Raw genomic sequence first — 17,975 nt, forward strand, 5'->3', positions numbered from 1 at the left:
TTGTTGTTATAAACTATGGATTTTCAAAAACTAGAAAGACTGCAAAATAATTATAATATAAATAATAATGTATACATAAATAAAATACATAAGATAAATCGAGTGAGAAATTTTAGCTTTCTTTAAATAATGAATTAAAATTTTTGTTAAAAACTAATGATTGGATACTTGATTGTAACACTAACTGGTTATAATGAAAAATGACATTTTTTACATTATGCGAAAGAACATAACATTTGAAAGTCCGGCATCACTTTTGCTAGTGCGACCACTTATTTAATGAACCTACACGAGTAGCATCATTATCGTCATCATAAAACTCGCGATGTCATAAGCAGTTCCTTCTATTGGAAACATTGTTGTCCTTTTAATTGCCCAATAGTCAGTCATAAAAAATCTACATAAAAATCTATGCTGAAAAACATTAGTTCGTCCTTATCAAAATGTTATTTTTGAAAACTTTATCAATATTTACGATCATTTTCAAGTCAGATTCACTGATTTCTCGGGATTATAAAAGGAGTATAGAGATATTGGTGAGAGCAAAACGTAGCCCTCCGATCTTAAACGTAGGCCTCGGCGCGGTGACCTCTTATGTGATGGAAGAATTGTTGCCAACTAGTGAGCGTTTTCTTGGACCATACCCAGAAACTACTGGTTATACCGACAATCATTGCCATGAGATACTTGATCATGAAGACCTCGAATTCTGGTCTGCGACCAAGATCGCGCGTGCGTTCACCAACCGGGCATGGCAACGAATAGAGAGATTGCGGACCCGGACGTGAGCACATCTCCATGTTCCATGTAAGCATCCATTGATCGAAATACGCTTGCTCGTAGAAAAGACAGGCGATTACGATCAGGGCAGGTACGATGTAGAGCACGGAGAAGATGCCGATGCGAATCATGAGTTTTTCGAGCTTATCGGTCTTTGTGCCATCGTGCTTCATCACTGTGCGGATGCGAAAGAGCGAGACGAAACCCGCTAGAAGGAAGGCGGTACCCAGTATAAGATAGACGCATAGCGGCGCCAGTACAAAACCCCGAAGAGCCTCCACGTTCCAAAGCCCGACATAGCAAACTCCAGATAATGTATCGCCTGCAAATAAATTAGATATAAGTATAAAAATGTGTATGTTCTTTATAAATATATAATTAATAAAAGTAATATAAAAATATATATAAAAAAACTTCGTTTAAAACTACACTGTTATAACTAATTGTACAACTAACTTAAGTATTAACACTATGATTAATATTCTGAGCTTTACTTTTAATATGCTTGTCATTAAAAGAAGAAAACGTGTAGAGCGCATTTCATATCTACATTTTTGTATATAAAATATAATATTTGTTTTTAATTATCTCTCCTCACCTTCTACTTTTCCCATCGCTAGGATAGTAACAGTCTTCACGGCCGGGGCGGCCCAGGCAGCCAGATGAAAGTATTGCGAGTTGGTCTCGATCGCTTCGTGTCCCCACTTTAATCCAGCAGCCAGGAACCATGTGAGAGTGAGGATGACCCACCAGATACTTGACGCCATGCCAAAGAAATAAAGGACCATGAAGAGTACAGTGCACAGTTCATGCTTGGTACCCTGCGTGATTGTCGATGGCATCTGTATTCGAATACCCAAAGGTGGTGGAAATGGTTCTCTACAGGCTATGGAGTTGCCTGCTGCCCAACCGATCACGTAAACCAATGCTACCATCAGGTAACATACAGACAAGAAAATGATGGGTCTTTCGGGATACCTGGGCAAAAAATCGAAAACAATTAAATTTCTTTAAAGATTATACACAATAATAGCTACAATTCTCAAGCTCTTGTTTTTATCAATTGTATAACACAATTTATTTTAATTATTTAATGATCCATTCATTAAATTATGAATTATGATTATATTTGTTGTAAATCCAACAATAATTTCTTACAAACTTGTTGCACAATACATTCCACAAAAATACTATGCAGCTCAATCTCCAAAGAAGAATAAACTTTACCTAAATCTATCCGTATCGATGAGAAACGTCAGGAACGTAAAGAAGCACGACGCGGCGCAAATAGCAGCCCAAGTACCGACCCACACCCTCGAGAATCTTCTCTCCCTCTCGGTGAAGAACATGCCGTCGCAAGGTGCTCCGCAATCAGCCTCCACCTTGTCTCCGACCTTGAGAGAGTACCCTAATCCATGAGGAACCTTAAACTGAACGGGACAGACAAAGCCAAAGTCTCTGGCACCTATGGCGAAACCGTTGCCACCGCTGCCGCCATAAGGCTTCGAACCCTCGTTCCAGGGTGGCTGAAACTCCGCAATCGGCATGCGAGGCGGAGGATAAACCGGGGCGGCTGGTTCTTGAGGCGTCGTAGTCTCGTTGGTACCCACGCAGAGCTCCGTGCCGTCGTTCTCCGGCATCTTGGAGCAATCTAAGGCCTCCGGCCACGCGAAACCGAAGCTGTTCATCAGTCCCTCGCAACCGGAACGGGCGCTCTCGCAGAGCGACCGGCACGGGGGTATCGCCTTCTCGATGATGGTGCACACGGGCGCGTAGACGGTGCACAGGAAGAAACGAAGATCCGGGCTGCACTTCATCTTCACGAGCGGCATGTACTGGTGCACCTCCTGGCCGGCGTCCTCCTGCTTCTGGTGATTCATCAGGTTCGGCATGATCGTCTCGTTGTAAGGGATGTTCATGCAGAGGTTGATGGTGATGGGCTCGCAACGGCCGTGATGAGGAAGAGAATCACCGCCGCCGTTCAGAGCGGTGGAGGAGTGCAGGGCGGCGGTGACAGCCACCACGCTCGACAGAATCATGCCGATCATGCCGATCATCGCCGTCCAGAGCATCTTCGGCCTCCTCTTCGCAGCACTCACGACCACCGTTGTTGATTGTCCGCGCGAAACATTCCGAGATTTATGCAAACGCGACGAGGGACGAGGGTGGTGACGTGAGGTCGGAACGTATACAAGGATGGTGATAGCGAAGGTGGAGATGATCGGAAGATGATGAATGATATGGACGCGGAGTAGCGGTGTAAACAGTTACAGAGGAGGTTAGAGGAGGTCCGTATCGTGTCCAATGAGAAACTTTGCCTTCTAGGCATTTCGACTACTGACATTTTCATTGGCCGAAATATACAACGCCCGTATCTGTCGCATCATTGGCTATCGAATAGGAAATTTCTAGGTTTCTCGCGATAACAGCCAATCATGTGCGCCCGACAAAGCAAATTAAATATTACCCAATCTTACGACATCTATATCATTTTTTATCTATGGAGAACGTCCACGGATAGGATAGGGGCATTTTCCTTTCTAGACCTCACTGCTTTATGACTTTAGAAGAGTCTCGGCGGAAGATTGAAAGGCGAGGAAAGATGATACGGTAAGAATGATAGTAAAATTAAATCAAATTAATTAAGTAACGCATTGTTGGCTCGTTTTTTCTTGAAAGAATCCAACTTGAAGATATTCAGATCAGTATATGAACTTTTAACCATCGATATTATATATATACTTATATTATATATTATTGATACAGATTGAAATGAACAAAGGCAGAAGGAGATGGTGGATAAAAAGACGGAGATTCTCGATCGATCGATTTTGATTTTATTTCCTTCCCGACACATAATGCATAATACGTCCTGTTAGCCCTCGCTGACGATCTCGTCTTCGGCGCGCACGATCGTAAGTACTACAAGAACTCTCCCTTTTACGCTTACAGTACGTATACGTACATTTTTATGCACTTTTTTAGACGGTTCATATTTACGGGCGTTCGCACTTGCTGCGTTATTTACAACGTAATGGCCTCTTTTGCGAGCTATGCATTTCCAAAAACCGCTGTTCCCAAAAATTGTTCCGAAATCTAATTGATAAAACTATATACAATCGAATCTTCATATTTTAAGCTTTCTGTTCTTAATCAGATCATTAATTTCTATATATAAATTTAACTTATCATTTTACGCGTTTTTTTTCACATTGTGTGATGATTATGTATATTTCTGTCCATTATTCGCTTTTCCACTCAAAATTTATTTTTGCAACGACAATTTTTTAGTACGTCTCATTCTACATGTCGAATTTTTTATAACAATTTTAAAATTGAGAACTAAAGGAAAAGTTGAAAACAAAAAGATCTATTATTAAGAACACGCGAAAGTTTAATTGTACATTTTATCAAATGAGATAATTTTTATTGATATGCAGCATAAAAATAATTTCTCAGCTATTTTAAAATACAGAGTATAACACTTTATTTGGCGATTATTATAATGATTGATAATAATTGCAAAAATTTTTAAACGCAAAAATTATTTTATATTAAAAAAAATTTAATGTCTTTTTGACAAGTGTAAAAAATATTTTATTTTTTCAAACTGAAAACGAGCGTTTATTTTTTTTTTTATCTTTAAGAAGAATATTTAGTTATTTTATCTCATTCTCATTATAACATATTAACATTAGAGATAATAGCGGGTGTTGGAAATGAGCGACCCGTATATTGACCAATATTACAGTTATTGAAGAAATCGCGCGAGCCGCCCGAACCGCGAATTTGCACCTCGTTTATTTGTAAACAAATAAATAATTTTATCTCCTCGCACGAATGTATTCCCAGCTCACACTCGCAAGTCGCGCTCACAGTTTGCAGGAGCTCAGCCTTCTTACATCTTACGATTAGTATTATTTAACATTTAAGAGTCATTATGGAAGATTTGAAGTGTGCCGCCACTCGAATGCCTCCCAGTCTTAATTAATTTTCTTTGTTGATTAATGAATAATTGAATATAAAAAAAGAATATTTAATTTAACGAATATCGAGAAAGAAAAGAAGCTTGTAACATTAAATTCCTAATCTGTTTAAAACTAGAACTGTGTTTCAAGATTTCATTTCAATTTCATCTTTTATTTATTTTTTCTTATGCGAAAGAGAAATTTATTATAATTTTTAAAAAGAGATAAGGAGAAAATTAAAAGGAAGAGATTAATTTCTTAATATGGATCAAAAAATATGCTGTACTTATATAGTAATTATGGATATTATGGAAGACGATTGATATCCTATTATGGAAGGTTTTCTTATCGACAATGCCAGAGGTCATCGGTAAGAGCATTATTATGAGTGGCTATTTGTGTGAGGAAGCACTGTCTTTAAGCTAAAAAATTCTATTATTTTTTAGAATTGCTATTAGTAATTCTGCATAATGATAAATTTTAAAATTGATCGCAAACTTTGCTATTGGCACAATGTCGAGTGACAAATTTAAGACAAAATCAAACGCAAGTCTTCTCTGCGGTTTTGTATATACATGTATAGAATCTAAAAATCTAACGATACAAAATATCTTATTTGCGGCTATATATATTTTTTAATAACACTCATCTTCAGAATGCATAGGATTCGAAATGTTAATAATGACTAAAAGTCCGTATCTCTTTTTGATCTATAAATAAACAATACTTTTTCCTAAATCTTTTTAAAAGAGAGCTATAGAGAGGTTTTTTATGTAACTCTTTCATCGTATATATGCGGAATTTTTTTCACAAAATCTGTATAATTTTTATTTACTACGGTGTTAGTAATTCATTAGCAGATTGCGGTAGAAATTTTTTAGATAACGCTTATAAATTCAATTCTATAATAATTGATATAGAGATGTAAGGATAAAGAGAAAGATCTTTCAGAGGGAAGACAACGATAATGATCTCGTAATGATAATAATATAATTCTTTTGCGAAAGAGCCTGTTTTCTTCCATCATTTTTTTTTTTTTTCCGTTAATCTATTATATTAATTCTTATAATTAAAATTCTTTTTTTATCATTTAATTTAATCGAAATTATTCCCTTTAAATTAATTAAGAGGGAGGCAAGCAGGAGGCGGCATTCTCTCTGTTTCGACGAACCAAAGCTTACCAGAGAATATATCCTTCACTGGTACACACGTTGCACGATTTTGTAGCCTTTTTGGTTTTTTTTAGCTGTTTAGAACAGCGCTTTTTAAGACTATAAACACAGCCTTGGTACAATCTTTTGGGCAAGAGAGAGACTCGGTGCCGCTTATTGTTAGTTAATGTTAATAAAAGCGCGATACGGGCCAAAGGATTTGATATGCACCAATGTGCACCAGCGCAAGCACATTATATTCTCTCACATCTGCATTCACATCTGTACTCACGATTGCGATTGTAATATTCGACGCGCGAGATCATAAGAGATTCTCGCCGCCGCGATTACGATTCGACGTAATTAATCGACGCGTTTCAACGCGTCTAATAAAGGAAGCGCGCATTTGTGTGTAGGAAATGTGTATGTACGTGTATATCTTGTTAATTGTGTATTTTTTTTATCTCGTCCCATTAGCACCAAACTTAAACTAGTCTTGTATACTTTTGCGTGTGAATGTCTACGTGTATATGTGTGTGTAAGATTTGTTACAGGCTGTCCTGTTTTATTTATTCACGAGGGACATCCTACATATATATGTATATATATATGTATATTGCGCGATGTAACGCGATTCTTATGGCGTTGCATCCAGTTGGTGCGCAAGACAAGATAATAGAGATTAAAATACTTTCGAGACATTCGAAAAAATGGACAGACTTTCTTGGAATATTTCAGCGAGATTAATATACGAGTATAATGCGCTCATTGCACGTATTCGGCCAATCAGCGCGCATTATATCATACTTATTCGTAGACGTCACGTGCGCTCGATTATAAAAGTCCATACGTTCGAGGAAGATTAAAAATTAATAAAAAATTGTGTAAAGGCGAATTTAAAAGAATAAGTTAAAAATTCACAAAGAGAGTTTGAAATATTTTTTCGCAACAATTTATATAAAATATTAATAAATTCATATATATGCAAGTAATAAAAATTGTATCTTTAAAAATAACGCAAAATTGTATTAACTCTAAAATTGTTTGACAAGCGCAAATATAAGAGAATATTTATAAAAATTAAATTGTTGAAATAATATCATTCTGATGTATAGTCACTTTTTTTTCTTCGAAAACTCTTCCTTGAAAATGTACTTTTGCGATTAAACGCACGCACAGATATATTCGTCTATCTATCTATCTATCTATGAATCTATCTAGTGTTCCACTAGCGACACTAATAACCGTGTCAATTTCATTATCCGAATGCAATTAGCGTGCTTGTCCGCACCTTCTGCGTGTCTTCAATTCGCAGAAATAATCGTCTATATTTGTGAGACGAGACGTGAGAGATTGCATAATTGAGTAAATATAATTAAATATCGGTATACCCGTATGTGTGTCGATAAGATTTCTTTTAATTCTCTATACTTTATATATGTCGCGTGTCGTATCGCAATGTCAAAAAACATTACATACACGTTCAATATATATATATATATATATATATATATATATATATATTGCATTTATATATTAATTGATATTAATTTATTTAATTAATAGATTCTTAAAATAATTATCTTCTATTTTTTTGGCGAAAATATCGTGTGCTCTCACTCTATCGCACGAGCACTATCATTGGCATGGACACGCAGTATTAGTGGGACTAAGCGCACGTCACCAAAAATTAATAGAAACAAAAAATCGTTACAATACGGTCGCACTTGTTGAGCAAACAATCGCCGTGCGCCTGGGAAGATATACATTTGGCACTGGATTTTCTCTCTCTTTTTCTCTTTCTCTCTCGTTTATTTTTTCGGAAGGAAAGCCCTTCTCTCGTAACGAAACAGCGTGCAAACAACTCTCGATTGCGTGATCTTAAATGAATGAGAAATATAAATATCAAAGGAAAATTTTATACATATAATTAAAGATTAAAAAGATCTAAAAGCTAAAATTTTATATCTATTGCTATCTCTAAGAATGTTACTTTGATATCGTTCGTCAACTCTTGCTCCGAGTTCTAGATAAAATATATTTGTCGAAACGTTAACTGTGTCTCTCTTTCTCTTTCTCTCTCTTTTTCTGTCGCATAATGAATTATGCCTTTTTAATTATCTCTAACTTTGATCGCGCAGATTTGTTTTATTTGTTTTGATTGCTCTCTTTTCGATATTATGTCATCTTATCCTTCTTTCTATAATATAAAATTAATTTCATAATTAATCGTAACTATGACTTTAAATTAAAAAAATAATAAAATTTTATTAATAAATTTACGATAAATTTGAAATAATAAAATTCAAATAAATCTGTGACGGAATCTTTTACTCGCTCTCACGCCGGATAATCGAGAGTTCTTTTTGCAGCTCGCTGATACGCGACGAAGAAAGGTGTTTTTTTTTCTATTTACAAGGATCGATTGCAACGATCAAAACAACGTCATCGTTGACGTTTGTCATCCACAGCTGACCGGAAAAAAAATATACGCAGCCGTGTCCCTTATTTTTACATCACCCGAACGTATAATAGCTCGTTCGATTATCAGGAACGTATCTTCTTCGCGAATCCGGAAGACGTTCGAACCCTTTACGGCCCTCTCCCTTCCTGCAATTTTCCTTATCATATTTAAAGGAATCACTATGCCGTTCTCTACGTGTCGAAAATAAAGATCGATATCTATATATATGAGAAAATGAAGGAGGGAGAGGGAGCGCCCGATAGGGGTCGAACGAGTCGACCTTGAACGGTCCTCTTCGGGATCACGAGGAGGGCCTCGCCCGACGATGATATGGTTGCCCCTCGTAAAGAAGGTTGCCGATGCGGCTGACTCGGCAACCTTAGCTATTCATGATGGTAGACCTCCTGGAATAGCCGCGCCTCGTTACCGTTTCGCCCTGTGCCTCGCATTCCCGCTTTACCCGGTCAATTATGTCCGCCACCAGCTTCTCCTCCTTTTCCCGCTGTTGCTCCCAATCCGGACCTTTGCCGATCTATATAATAATATATTGTCAGGATATTTTGTATGATTAATTTTGGAAGAAAATCAATACTTCAAAAAAAGATACTTGAAATACAATATCAAAGCTTTGAAGACTTGAATATTGAGTGGTACCACTACTTTCTAAATTAGAATCGAGTGGTATCAATATTTTTGAAAAAAAAAGTATCAGTGTTGTACCAAGAATAAATTTTAGAATATAATAGAAAATTCAGACCCTTCACACACTCACGCAACTTGTAGCAAAAATATAAAATTATCAATGCACTTCCTTAATTTCCTCTCAGCTATGTACTCTACTATATTATGTAAGTAATTAATACTCACGTCGGAAGTCTTGCGCGGCTTTTTGTTGCCAGGCTCCTCGCGATTCTCATCATTCTCGTTGTCGGAGTGACGGGAACTCAAGTGACCGATGTAGCCTTTGCGGGATTTGAAGTACGCGTTACAGCTGTGGCACTTGAAGAGCGGCGCCGGTTGAGCCACCTGAGTCGACACGTGCAGCTTGTACTTGTGTCTGTACCAACGGGTTCGCGATGGTAGCACCTCGCCGCACCACTTGCAGACTACGGAACCGTCGTTTTGAATGAGGTATTCCAGCAGCTTTCGAGAAAATAACGTTTATTGGTGTTTTCTTGGTGTCTCCTCTCTATTCCGCTCCCTCTCTTTTTCTCTTTCGCTTCGCTATTATCGATTTACGAATTCCAACAAGTTTTATTTCACAAAGTAATCTTGAATTGTCCTATTTACCAATTATTCGTCATGCACTTTCAAAACCCAAACTAAAAATTTAGGAATTGAAAATAATTAAAAATTTTTCAGGAATTAAAGTAGTGGAAATGAAAAATCCGCATCGCGGACAACCAACCTGCTTCCTGACTTCCGGTTCGCTCTCGCCGGCTTCCGATTTGGATAGCAGAAGGTCGGCCCGTTCCTCCTCCGCGCGATCCGTCAGGAAGTGAACTCCACTGACCACCCTCTCGGTCTTGATGAAAGCGCCGGTACCTTCATCGTCGCCGCCGCCGTGCGTCACCGAGGACGGGGTCGACGAAGCCGGCGCAGCTGGCGACGACGGCGACGACGAGCTGCAGATTTCGAAGGTGATGTCGCTCGGCAGCTGCGGCAGCAACTGATCTGCCGATTGCACATGCAATGAGAAAAAAAGGTAGATAGCTTCAATTAAACACCGTTAATTCACTGTTAATTTACCGTTAATTAACTGGGTATGCGACCTTTGTTATCCCACGAGGAACCAATCGTCAACCATTTTTTTTTATTTATAAAAGAACCGTGTATATAAAACAACTGCTTCGGAAAAAATATTTCATCGCAACTTTCTCTTATTCTAATTGAATTGGTACCGATCGATACACTAAAACACTCGGAAAATTTTCGAATATCTTAGTTTTATTTAAAATATTATTTAAATATTTAACAGTGCATTTCTAAATCTCTTCGAATAAGCTTAAAAATATCGGCAAATATATGCATAATGGCACTCTTGCTCGAGTACCATTTCGAATTTGTCAAAGATATCAAAATGTGCTCCATTATGTCAAGTCAGTTAGGGGCTAGTTTATTAAATAACGATTTCTTTTCGCTTCTCAATTTTCAATTATGTAGCCTTATATTTAAAATAATGAATTAAGATCTTATGTGAAAATAAATATAAACTTTATTAAATTTGGAAAAGTGTGCAGGAAATATAAAATTTATAAATAAACTTAATCCGCTAACCCCTTGGAGTGTTTATAACTCACGAGCTGACTAACATCTTAAAAGCTCACAGTTCTTATCGAATATAAAGAATTATCGAGAAAAAATGCGCGATAATAGAGACATCCTATATACGAGAAATTCGATAAATGCGCGCGAGGAGTTATGTTTGCAGAGAGTGGAGAATAATACAAGAGACAGACTCCGCTAAACTATTGCAATGTATATCACAAAAAGTTACAAAGAAAGAAACTACAATTAGATAAAAACAAATAAAAATAATAATTATTATTATTAGATTGTGTGCGTTATCGTTCTTCTCGCCACCAGGCACCAAAGATATACATATAGGTACATCCGAAACGTACATATAATCATAAGGACAGATTCCGTGATATAATGTGCGAACGTGTGCATCTTATTTCTTCACCTGCATTATTGTTCTCCAATGTATATTATATTAATATGTATATATGTAGAACACGTACATATATATATATATATTTTTTTTTTTATATATATAATATATATTTTCTTTTTCATTCGCAACGTATTTTTTTTTCTTTTTCTTTTTTTTTTTTTATAAATCACTTTCGAAATGCGTACAAAATATCTGCCCCCTCTTCCTATTGCAAACACAATTGCTACAGCGAGGATAATCGGTTCAGCGGTATATCTGTGATAAATAAAATTTTTTCTCCGACAAATTATTATTCCATCATAAAATAGCAGGTACGTTTATACACTGCATATATTAAGATATTTAAAATAATTATATGTACAAATTGATTTTGATTAAAATTCGTAAATTTAATTAATTTAAATTTTACAATTCTATAAATTCTTTTAAAAAGGAATGTAGATCAAACGATTACAGGATGTTTCATAGGATCAAAATTTCAAAGAAATTAATTTTGTTTTAATTTTTTTTTTGGATTGTATACATTATTTTATAAAAATTTTGTCGGAGAAAACTTTCGCAAATGCCCGCTGCTAATGAACAATTGATATAAATCTTCTTTCTCGTTTTCGGAAGACATTGAAAGAGGCACAATAGTATGAATAACGCATACGAGTTATTTTTTGAATTATGTTTATAACTGTTATTACTAAAAAAATATGCTCTTTTTTTCATATTTTCCGAGAATTTATTAGTTGCTCGTGCGATCGGTCGATTATGACGAATCGCGAATGCAAATTTATGGAATAAAATTTATGCACAATCATGTTAAACGATCCTTTTCCTTTTCTCTCGTACAAATTTTGAAAAGGCGGAAGAGGGGCGACATAATTATCGTTTAAAACTCTCTTTCTCTGTCTATATATAATATATATACCATTTAACGCTTAAATAAAATATCTGCATCGTGTGAATAGAATAATATATATATATATAATATAATAATATTAATATAATATAATCGCATTTTGCTATGTCTCGCGTTTCGCTCCGCTGAACGCGCCGGGTCTCCTTTAAAGCCTAAACGCATCTCGCGCGCTCCTCTTCTAATTATAATACCTATGTTACACATAATAAAATTGGAAAATCAAATAATAAACGTTAATTCGACCATGTGTCAAAAAAATAGCAAATAACGTCATAGTAACGTAGCAATATATATATAATAGTAATCATATGAAACTAAAAAGTAAGTTCGCCATTGCTTGCGTCGCGCCTTGGAAAACAGAGAGGAAAGGTGACACGTTCTTAAACGTGTTATCGGAAGACCTTGCTTTGAGATATTAGTGTCATTAGCCCATTAGTAATATTAAACAAATCGATCGTAAATGAATCAAAGATACTCTTTGTTAATATAAATGTGTGTGTGTGTGTGTGTATTAAATAAAGAAAAATTATTTACAAATTTTAAAATTTTATAATTTTTTTTTTATTTTTGTTTTTAGAGAAGTACTAACATTACAAATTTGTGAGATACCAGCAGATAAGGCTATACACATACTAGATAACTATGATTTTAAAGTTTTATGGCTTAAATAAAATAACTGTATCGCGAACAAAGTTAGAATTTTGTATCGAAAAGTTACGAAAGATCTCACGATGTATGAATACCATATCATTCTTTCGAACACATTATTATATGTGTAACATAAAAGTTATCAATGTGACTTTGATATCTCAAGGCAAAGGCCACCGCGGACTCCTGCTGAGAAAGAAATCACAAGCACAAGCACATGCACAATCCCTCTCATATGATATACATATATCTCTTTTCTTTCTCTCTCTCTCTCTCTCTCTCTCTCTCTCTATACATGCGTACATACATATGTATGTATTCTTTTAAATAACTTTCTTTTCTCACTCTCACATACGCATTTACATTTTTACGTTTTATCTTTCTCTCTCACACGCGTACACGGATAACACCAATGCGGAAGACCAAAATACTGCTTTCGATTCTCGGTGCTCCCTCGAAAGCTTTTGCGAGGTCGATTCATTGATAAAGATGTACATATACACGCAGGAATTGTTCTTTATAATTCTTGAAGAATTAAATGACAGCTGGTGTCATCCCTCATCTTCTCACTTTCTCATTCTTTCTCCCTTGTCAACAATATATTCCGAACAGGATATAGATCTCTTTGTTTGGATTTTTTTGGAGACGATAAAAGGCAAGGAAAAGAGAAACTTGAGACTCATATATCGTGCGTCTCTCTGCAATGTTTGTGTACATATACAACATATCTGCTCTCTACGTGCGCGTGCGTCTTGTGTTCGCTTACATGCCTAATATAATAATAATAATAATAATAATAATTAGTGTAATAATAACCAATTTTTATATCCATGCTGGTCCAGAGCTAAAAGTTAATAATCCTTATCGAACAATAATAATAAAAATAATAATAATATAATGTAATATAATAACAGTGACAATAAGAATAATGTTATGGTTGTATCAATAGCAAGTGCGAAAGAGTAATCGATAATAGCAAATAACTAGTTAATAATCAATAATGCTTCTATAATACACTTCTTCGAGAGACAAAAAAAACAGGAAAGATATTCAGGAAAGAAGAGAAAGAAACCTGTACACCAAACGAGATTATACTACACAGGATACATTATGTTCTTTCGAATCTTTTTTTCCTTTCTTTCTCTTTGTCTATTTAGGCATTGATTAATGCCATACTAATATACTTATACGATAAATATACACTCTCGTCCGTTTCTTCTTTTTTTATTTTCTCTTTTTTTTTCACATATGTATATGTCGAGAGAATTGATATATTCATTCTCACGTTTCACGAAACAATGATTTGCCGTCCCTTTATTTTGACAATTTTCTTATATATTGTATTGCATGCGCGCGAAAAAATTCCATAGCGAAGCAGGAATACATTATTTGATCAAACCTAAATCAAGTTCTTTCCTTTTAACAAATAAATTACTTTTGACAAATTAAATTTTAAGGAAATATAAATCGACAAATAGTTTTTCTAAATTTACATTTAATTTCGAATGGATTCTCTAATTAAAAAAAAAACATTTTATTTAAAACATAAAATATTTAATGTGTATATATAAAATTCGAAAGATATATTGCTAGCGTAAAAGATATATTTAATGTGTCAAAATTATTTGTATTTGTATTGTTCGTGAAACGTCAGAAATCGAAAGTTGTAATCTTTTTCTTCATCATTTGTCTCTTTTTAGCGGAAAGAATTTGTCATTTAGCAATAGATTTTCGATTCAAGCCCCGAAAAGTCGAATCCTCTTAAGAAATAAATGTTTCTTAATTTTTTTTGAAGCAACTTGAATATCGCAAGTGTTATAAAGAATCTGAGTATACTTCAATAAGAAAATCTATAACTTTCGGTGTTGCTCGCAGGATCAATTTTCAACTTCTCGAATATTTGATATGAGGACTTGTTCAGGGTATAAGAATTACGACACTATTTCGTGGTGCATGTAGAAAGCGAATTTCTATCGATTTAATCGTCTCGACTTAAATTTTTGTCTTATATATTTTAGATAATTATATTTTTACTTTAATCATCACATTTCTTTCATGCTTCCTAATCGAGAATTTAATAAATAGAATTCGTAAATTTTTTTTTGTAATGCTAATGCACACATGCACCACAATTCATCTCCGCAATTCCTTGTTATTCCTGAATTACGTGATGCGACGAGCGAACGAAGATCGAGCTCGTTATTGCACAGTTCGAGGATCATATAATACTAATGTACATAGGAAGCTAAAGAAGGCTATTTTCTTTTTCTTTTTCGTCTCCTTTGTCATCACATTTTATCGGTGTCTCTCCCACCCTCTCTAGACTTCCTTTGAGCTCGCTCTCTCGTTTTCTCGCATCTTCTTCAAAAAATAACACTGTCTCTCTCTCTCTTTAAAAAATCTCTTTTCGCTTCGCGGACGATACGGCGAAACGAATCATCATCGATCATTACCGTCATCGCGGGGGTGAGATGGGCTACGCGATTGGTCCAAATTTTTTTTTGGCGTGAGATGATATCTTACGTATGTCGGCAAACGCGATGATAGCAACAGGCGAACAAGTAAAACGTTAAACATAATAATATCCAATCAACAGTCAACTCACTTTCTTCGGCAACTTGTTCCGCAAGATTTCTCTCGCTGGAAAGCAATTTGCTTACTTATCGATTGTCCGTGGCAGCTCCACTAACAAAGGCAGTCGCAATTACTGTATCATTATGAAAAGATCGAATTAGTTCTTTTTCATTTTTGCAATTCTAAAACAAGTTAATGATATACAAACGATTCGAAAATGTGTACATTTGATATCTAATCATCATTATAGTATAAAACGCTCCTGAACGCTTATACATGCATATATATATATATATATATTATCTAAACGCAATTTTTTTCAAATAATTTTTCAAAGATTGCGCTGCTTCTGTTTTTAGATCCTTCAATCCTTCAATCTTGATAAAATCCGTGATTCGCCCACCCCGTTGCCAAACGGGCATCGCTCAAGACTCAAGAGCGACCGCCGCGCCTAAAGGACGTCGCGGTGGCACCGGGTCTCCTCGCGTGCCTTTGAACCGCCGCCGGGCCGATCGGCAGCCCACCTCGCCCTCGCCCCGCCCGCTAAGGCCCGGTACCAGACAGATAAAAGCCGAAGGGCATGACGCAATCCTTGGGCATAAAACAATCGTGCACGGTCTTCATGTGATTCTTCATCTTGTCCGGCCGCGAGAACTCCTTGCCGCATACCGGGCAGGGAAACACCTTGCGCTGATGACCCTCGTGGTAGAGGAACGCGTGCCGCTGGAAGCTATACTTGTTCTTGAACGTCTTCTGGATGTCGAGCTTGGCGCATTCGGTACACTGATAAACGCCCTCGTTGATGGAAGCGTAACGGAAGAGATTTAAGCCGCGCACCGACATCTCCGTCAGCTGTTCGGCCGGATCCTGGGATTGCGAGCTCGCGCGACGTCGCACTCTACGCTTCGGTGCCTGACGACCGCTGGGCGCGGACATCACGCCAGCACCGGACGCGGTGTTTGCACCGCCGCCACTCGAAGTCCGGGAAGCCGGCGACGCCGACGAGCTCCGGGTCAGGGCGCCGCTGCCCGCGCTCGTCGTCGTCGATGTCGCGCCCGCGTTCGTCGTCGTTGGCACCGCGTTTGTCGTTGACGTCGACGACGACGTGTTCGCCCGTGCGTTGGACGACGACGAGGACGACGAGGAATTCGGAGACGACGATATCTCCATCGCAGCTGGTGAAGAACCCTGGTTCAGGCCGCGGCCCTTCTCTTTCCAGGTCTCGTTGCCGCTATCCGATTTGTTCGACGAGAACTCTGCGGGAAGATTATAATTAGTAAGTGTTATCGAATTAAATTCAATTCATGTAAAGAACTAATTCAATTTAACTAAGTATAATGTATATCGACACTTGTATCAATTCACTCAATCAAATATTAAACAAAAATATAAAGGGTGTTCTATAGTTTCTTCGAAAGTATCAACACTATTTAATACAGATTTCGCTAATCTTCCATTTACTTCGATCTTATTCTTAAAATCGATATGTAATTACTATTACTAATCGATCCTAAATGAAACATTTCTTTGAAAATGTGTTTTAAACTGTATTTTTTTTTAATTATTCTTATTTTTCATATAATTATTATATTTGCGCTAATGATATATTGTCAAAATTATCGATACTTTCTCCAAAAATATAGATGTTTAAGAAAAATATGTCTTTCTTTCGAAGATATCGATATTGTAAACATTGTTCCAACAAAAAGATACCTTCGATGAAATTACGGTGCACTATATATAAAAGCCGTAAAATGGGTGATAAGTAAATAATCGAGCTAATACTTGATAAAAAAATATATCGCTGCATGCAAAACGATCTAAATATTTCGCTACTGAATCATAAAAGCGAATATGTATAATAAATCTAAAACTAAAATTAAAATTACGTTTGAATGATGCCAACTTAAGACTAAATAGATCATAAAATAATGTATAGCGCTGTAATAAATAAAAATACATCGCATACGTGTTTTATAGTTCTCATAAAAAGTATGAGAAACATAAAAGGGATACAATGATAGAGTATCAACAAAGAGATACTAGTGTCAAACAAACTAATCAATTTAAAATTGTTCATCTATTTTCTAAATTATGTGTCATGTGCGTCATTCTTTGATAAGCGTCATGTGTACATCACGTAAGTGTAATAATCGTCTAATAATCCAACAAAAATTCGAAGGCACTAGTAAATCTAAAAACTGAAACAAGGAAAAAATTCGGGGAAAAAAACAAAAGGGCAACATATAAAAAATATTATACAATAATATAAATGCAACGTAAAATCATATACACATATACATATATATTTATCGTTTTCTTATTTTCCACAATTTCTTCGCTCTCCTTTTTTCAAAGGAAGAGAAAAAGAAAATAAAACAACAATGCGCAACATGCAAAACAAAAGTCTGTAAAAAATAATAATAATCGCTGGCCTCTCGTCGCAGTCGACTCCACGACGATCCCGAGTCCTCCAGAACGTGGAAAGATCTAAAAGTCGCTCTGGAGAACGTCGGGATCGAGTCGTTTCCTGGAGTAAACCGTGACGAAGGAAACTTAACGTCTAAGAATCATCTTCTCGGCAGCTGTGATTCCGACATCATCAAACTTTTTCAAGGATTACAAAAGATTTTAATCCTTTAAATAAATAAATCTTTTTTTTGCAGAAATAATTTTCCACTCGTGCACGAAAAAATTTATTTGCTTAATCATTGCAAGTGTGTCGATTCTTATGTTTGCATTGTACAAAAAGAAATCAACATTTGCGATATGCAAAAAAAAGAAACTTCCACGAGTGGAAAATAAA

At 36.1% G+C, this 17,975-nt stretch overlaps 2 protein-coding genes across 5 annotated transcripts in view; both read right to left on the reverse strand.

The window, feature by feature from the left end:
- Positions 1-37: 37 nt before the first annotated feature.
- Positions 38-2,859, reverse strand: Fz (frizzled class receptor). Its single transcript, XM_083045683.1, has 3 exons — positions 2,008-2,859; positions 1,379-1,758; positions 38-1,102 (listed from the first exon to the last, which is right to left on the reverse strand). Exons 1-3 carry the CDS (start codon positions 2,850-2,852, stop codon positions 564-566), a joined length of 1,764 nt encoding a protein of 587 aa, XP_082901809.1. The 5' UTR covers positions 2,853-2,859; the 3' UTR covers positions 38-563.
- Positions 2,860-3,594: 735 nt separating this feature from the next.
- Positions 3,595-17,975, reverse strand: part of LOC145940479 (protein tramtrack, beta isoform-like) — a 47,234-nt gene continuing 32,853 nt past the window's right edge. For 3 of the 4 annotated variants that reach the window (XM_083045686.1, XM_083045684.1, XM_083045685.1), the window contains exon 5: positions 10,823-16,425. In XM_083045686.1, coding sequence (XP_082901812.1) covers positions 15,713-16,425 — 713 coding nt within the window. In that variant the 3' untranslated portion in view covers positions 10,823-15,712. Of the gene's footprint in view, positions 8,896-9,230; positions 9,507-9,771; positions 10,038-10,822; positions 16,426-17,975 lie in introns of those variants that run through there. The other variant, XM_083045687.1, reaches the window with a different exon arrangement.

This window comes from Prenolepis imparis, unplaced genomic scaffold (assembly GCF_030444845.1).
Source record: "Prenolepis imparis isolate NDT839.2.m4 unplaced genomic scaffold, iyPreImpa1.0 SCAF_9, whole genome shotgun sequence".
NCBI classification, from domain to species: Eukaryota; Metazoa; Arthropoda; class Insecta; order Hymenoptera; family Formicidae; genus Prenolepis; species Prenolepis imparis.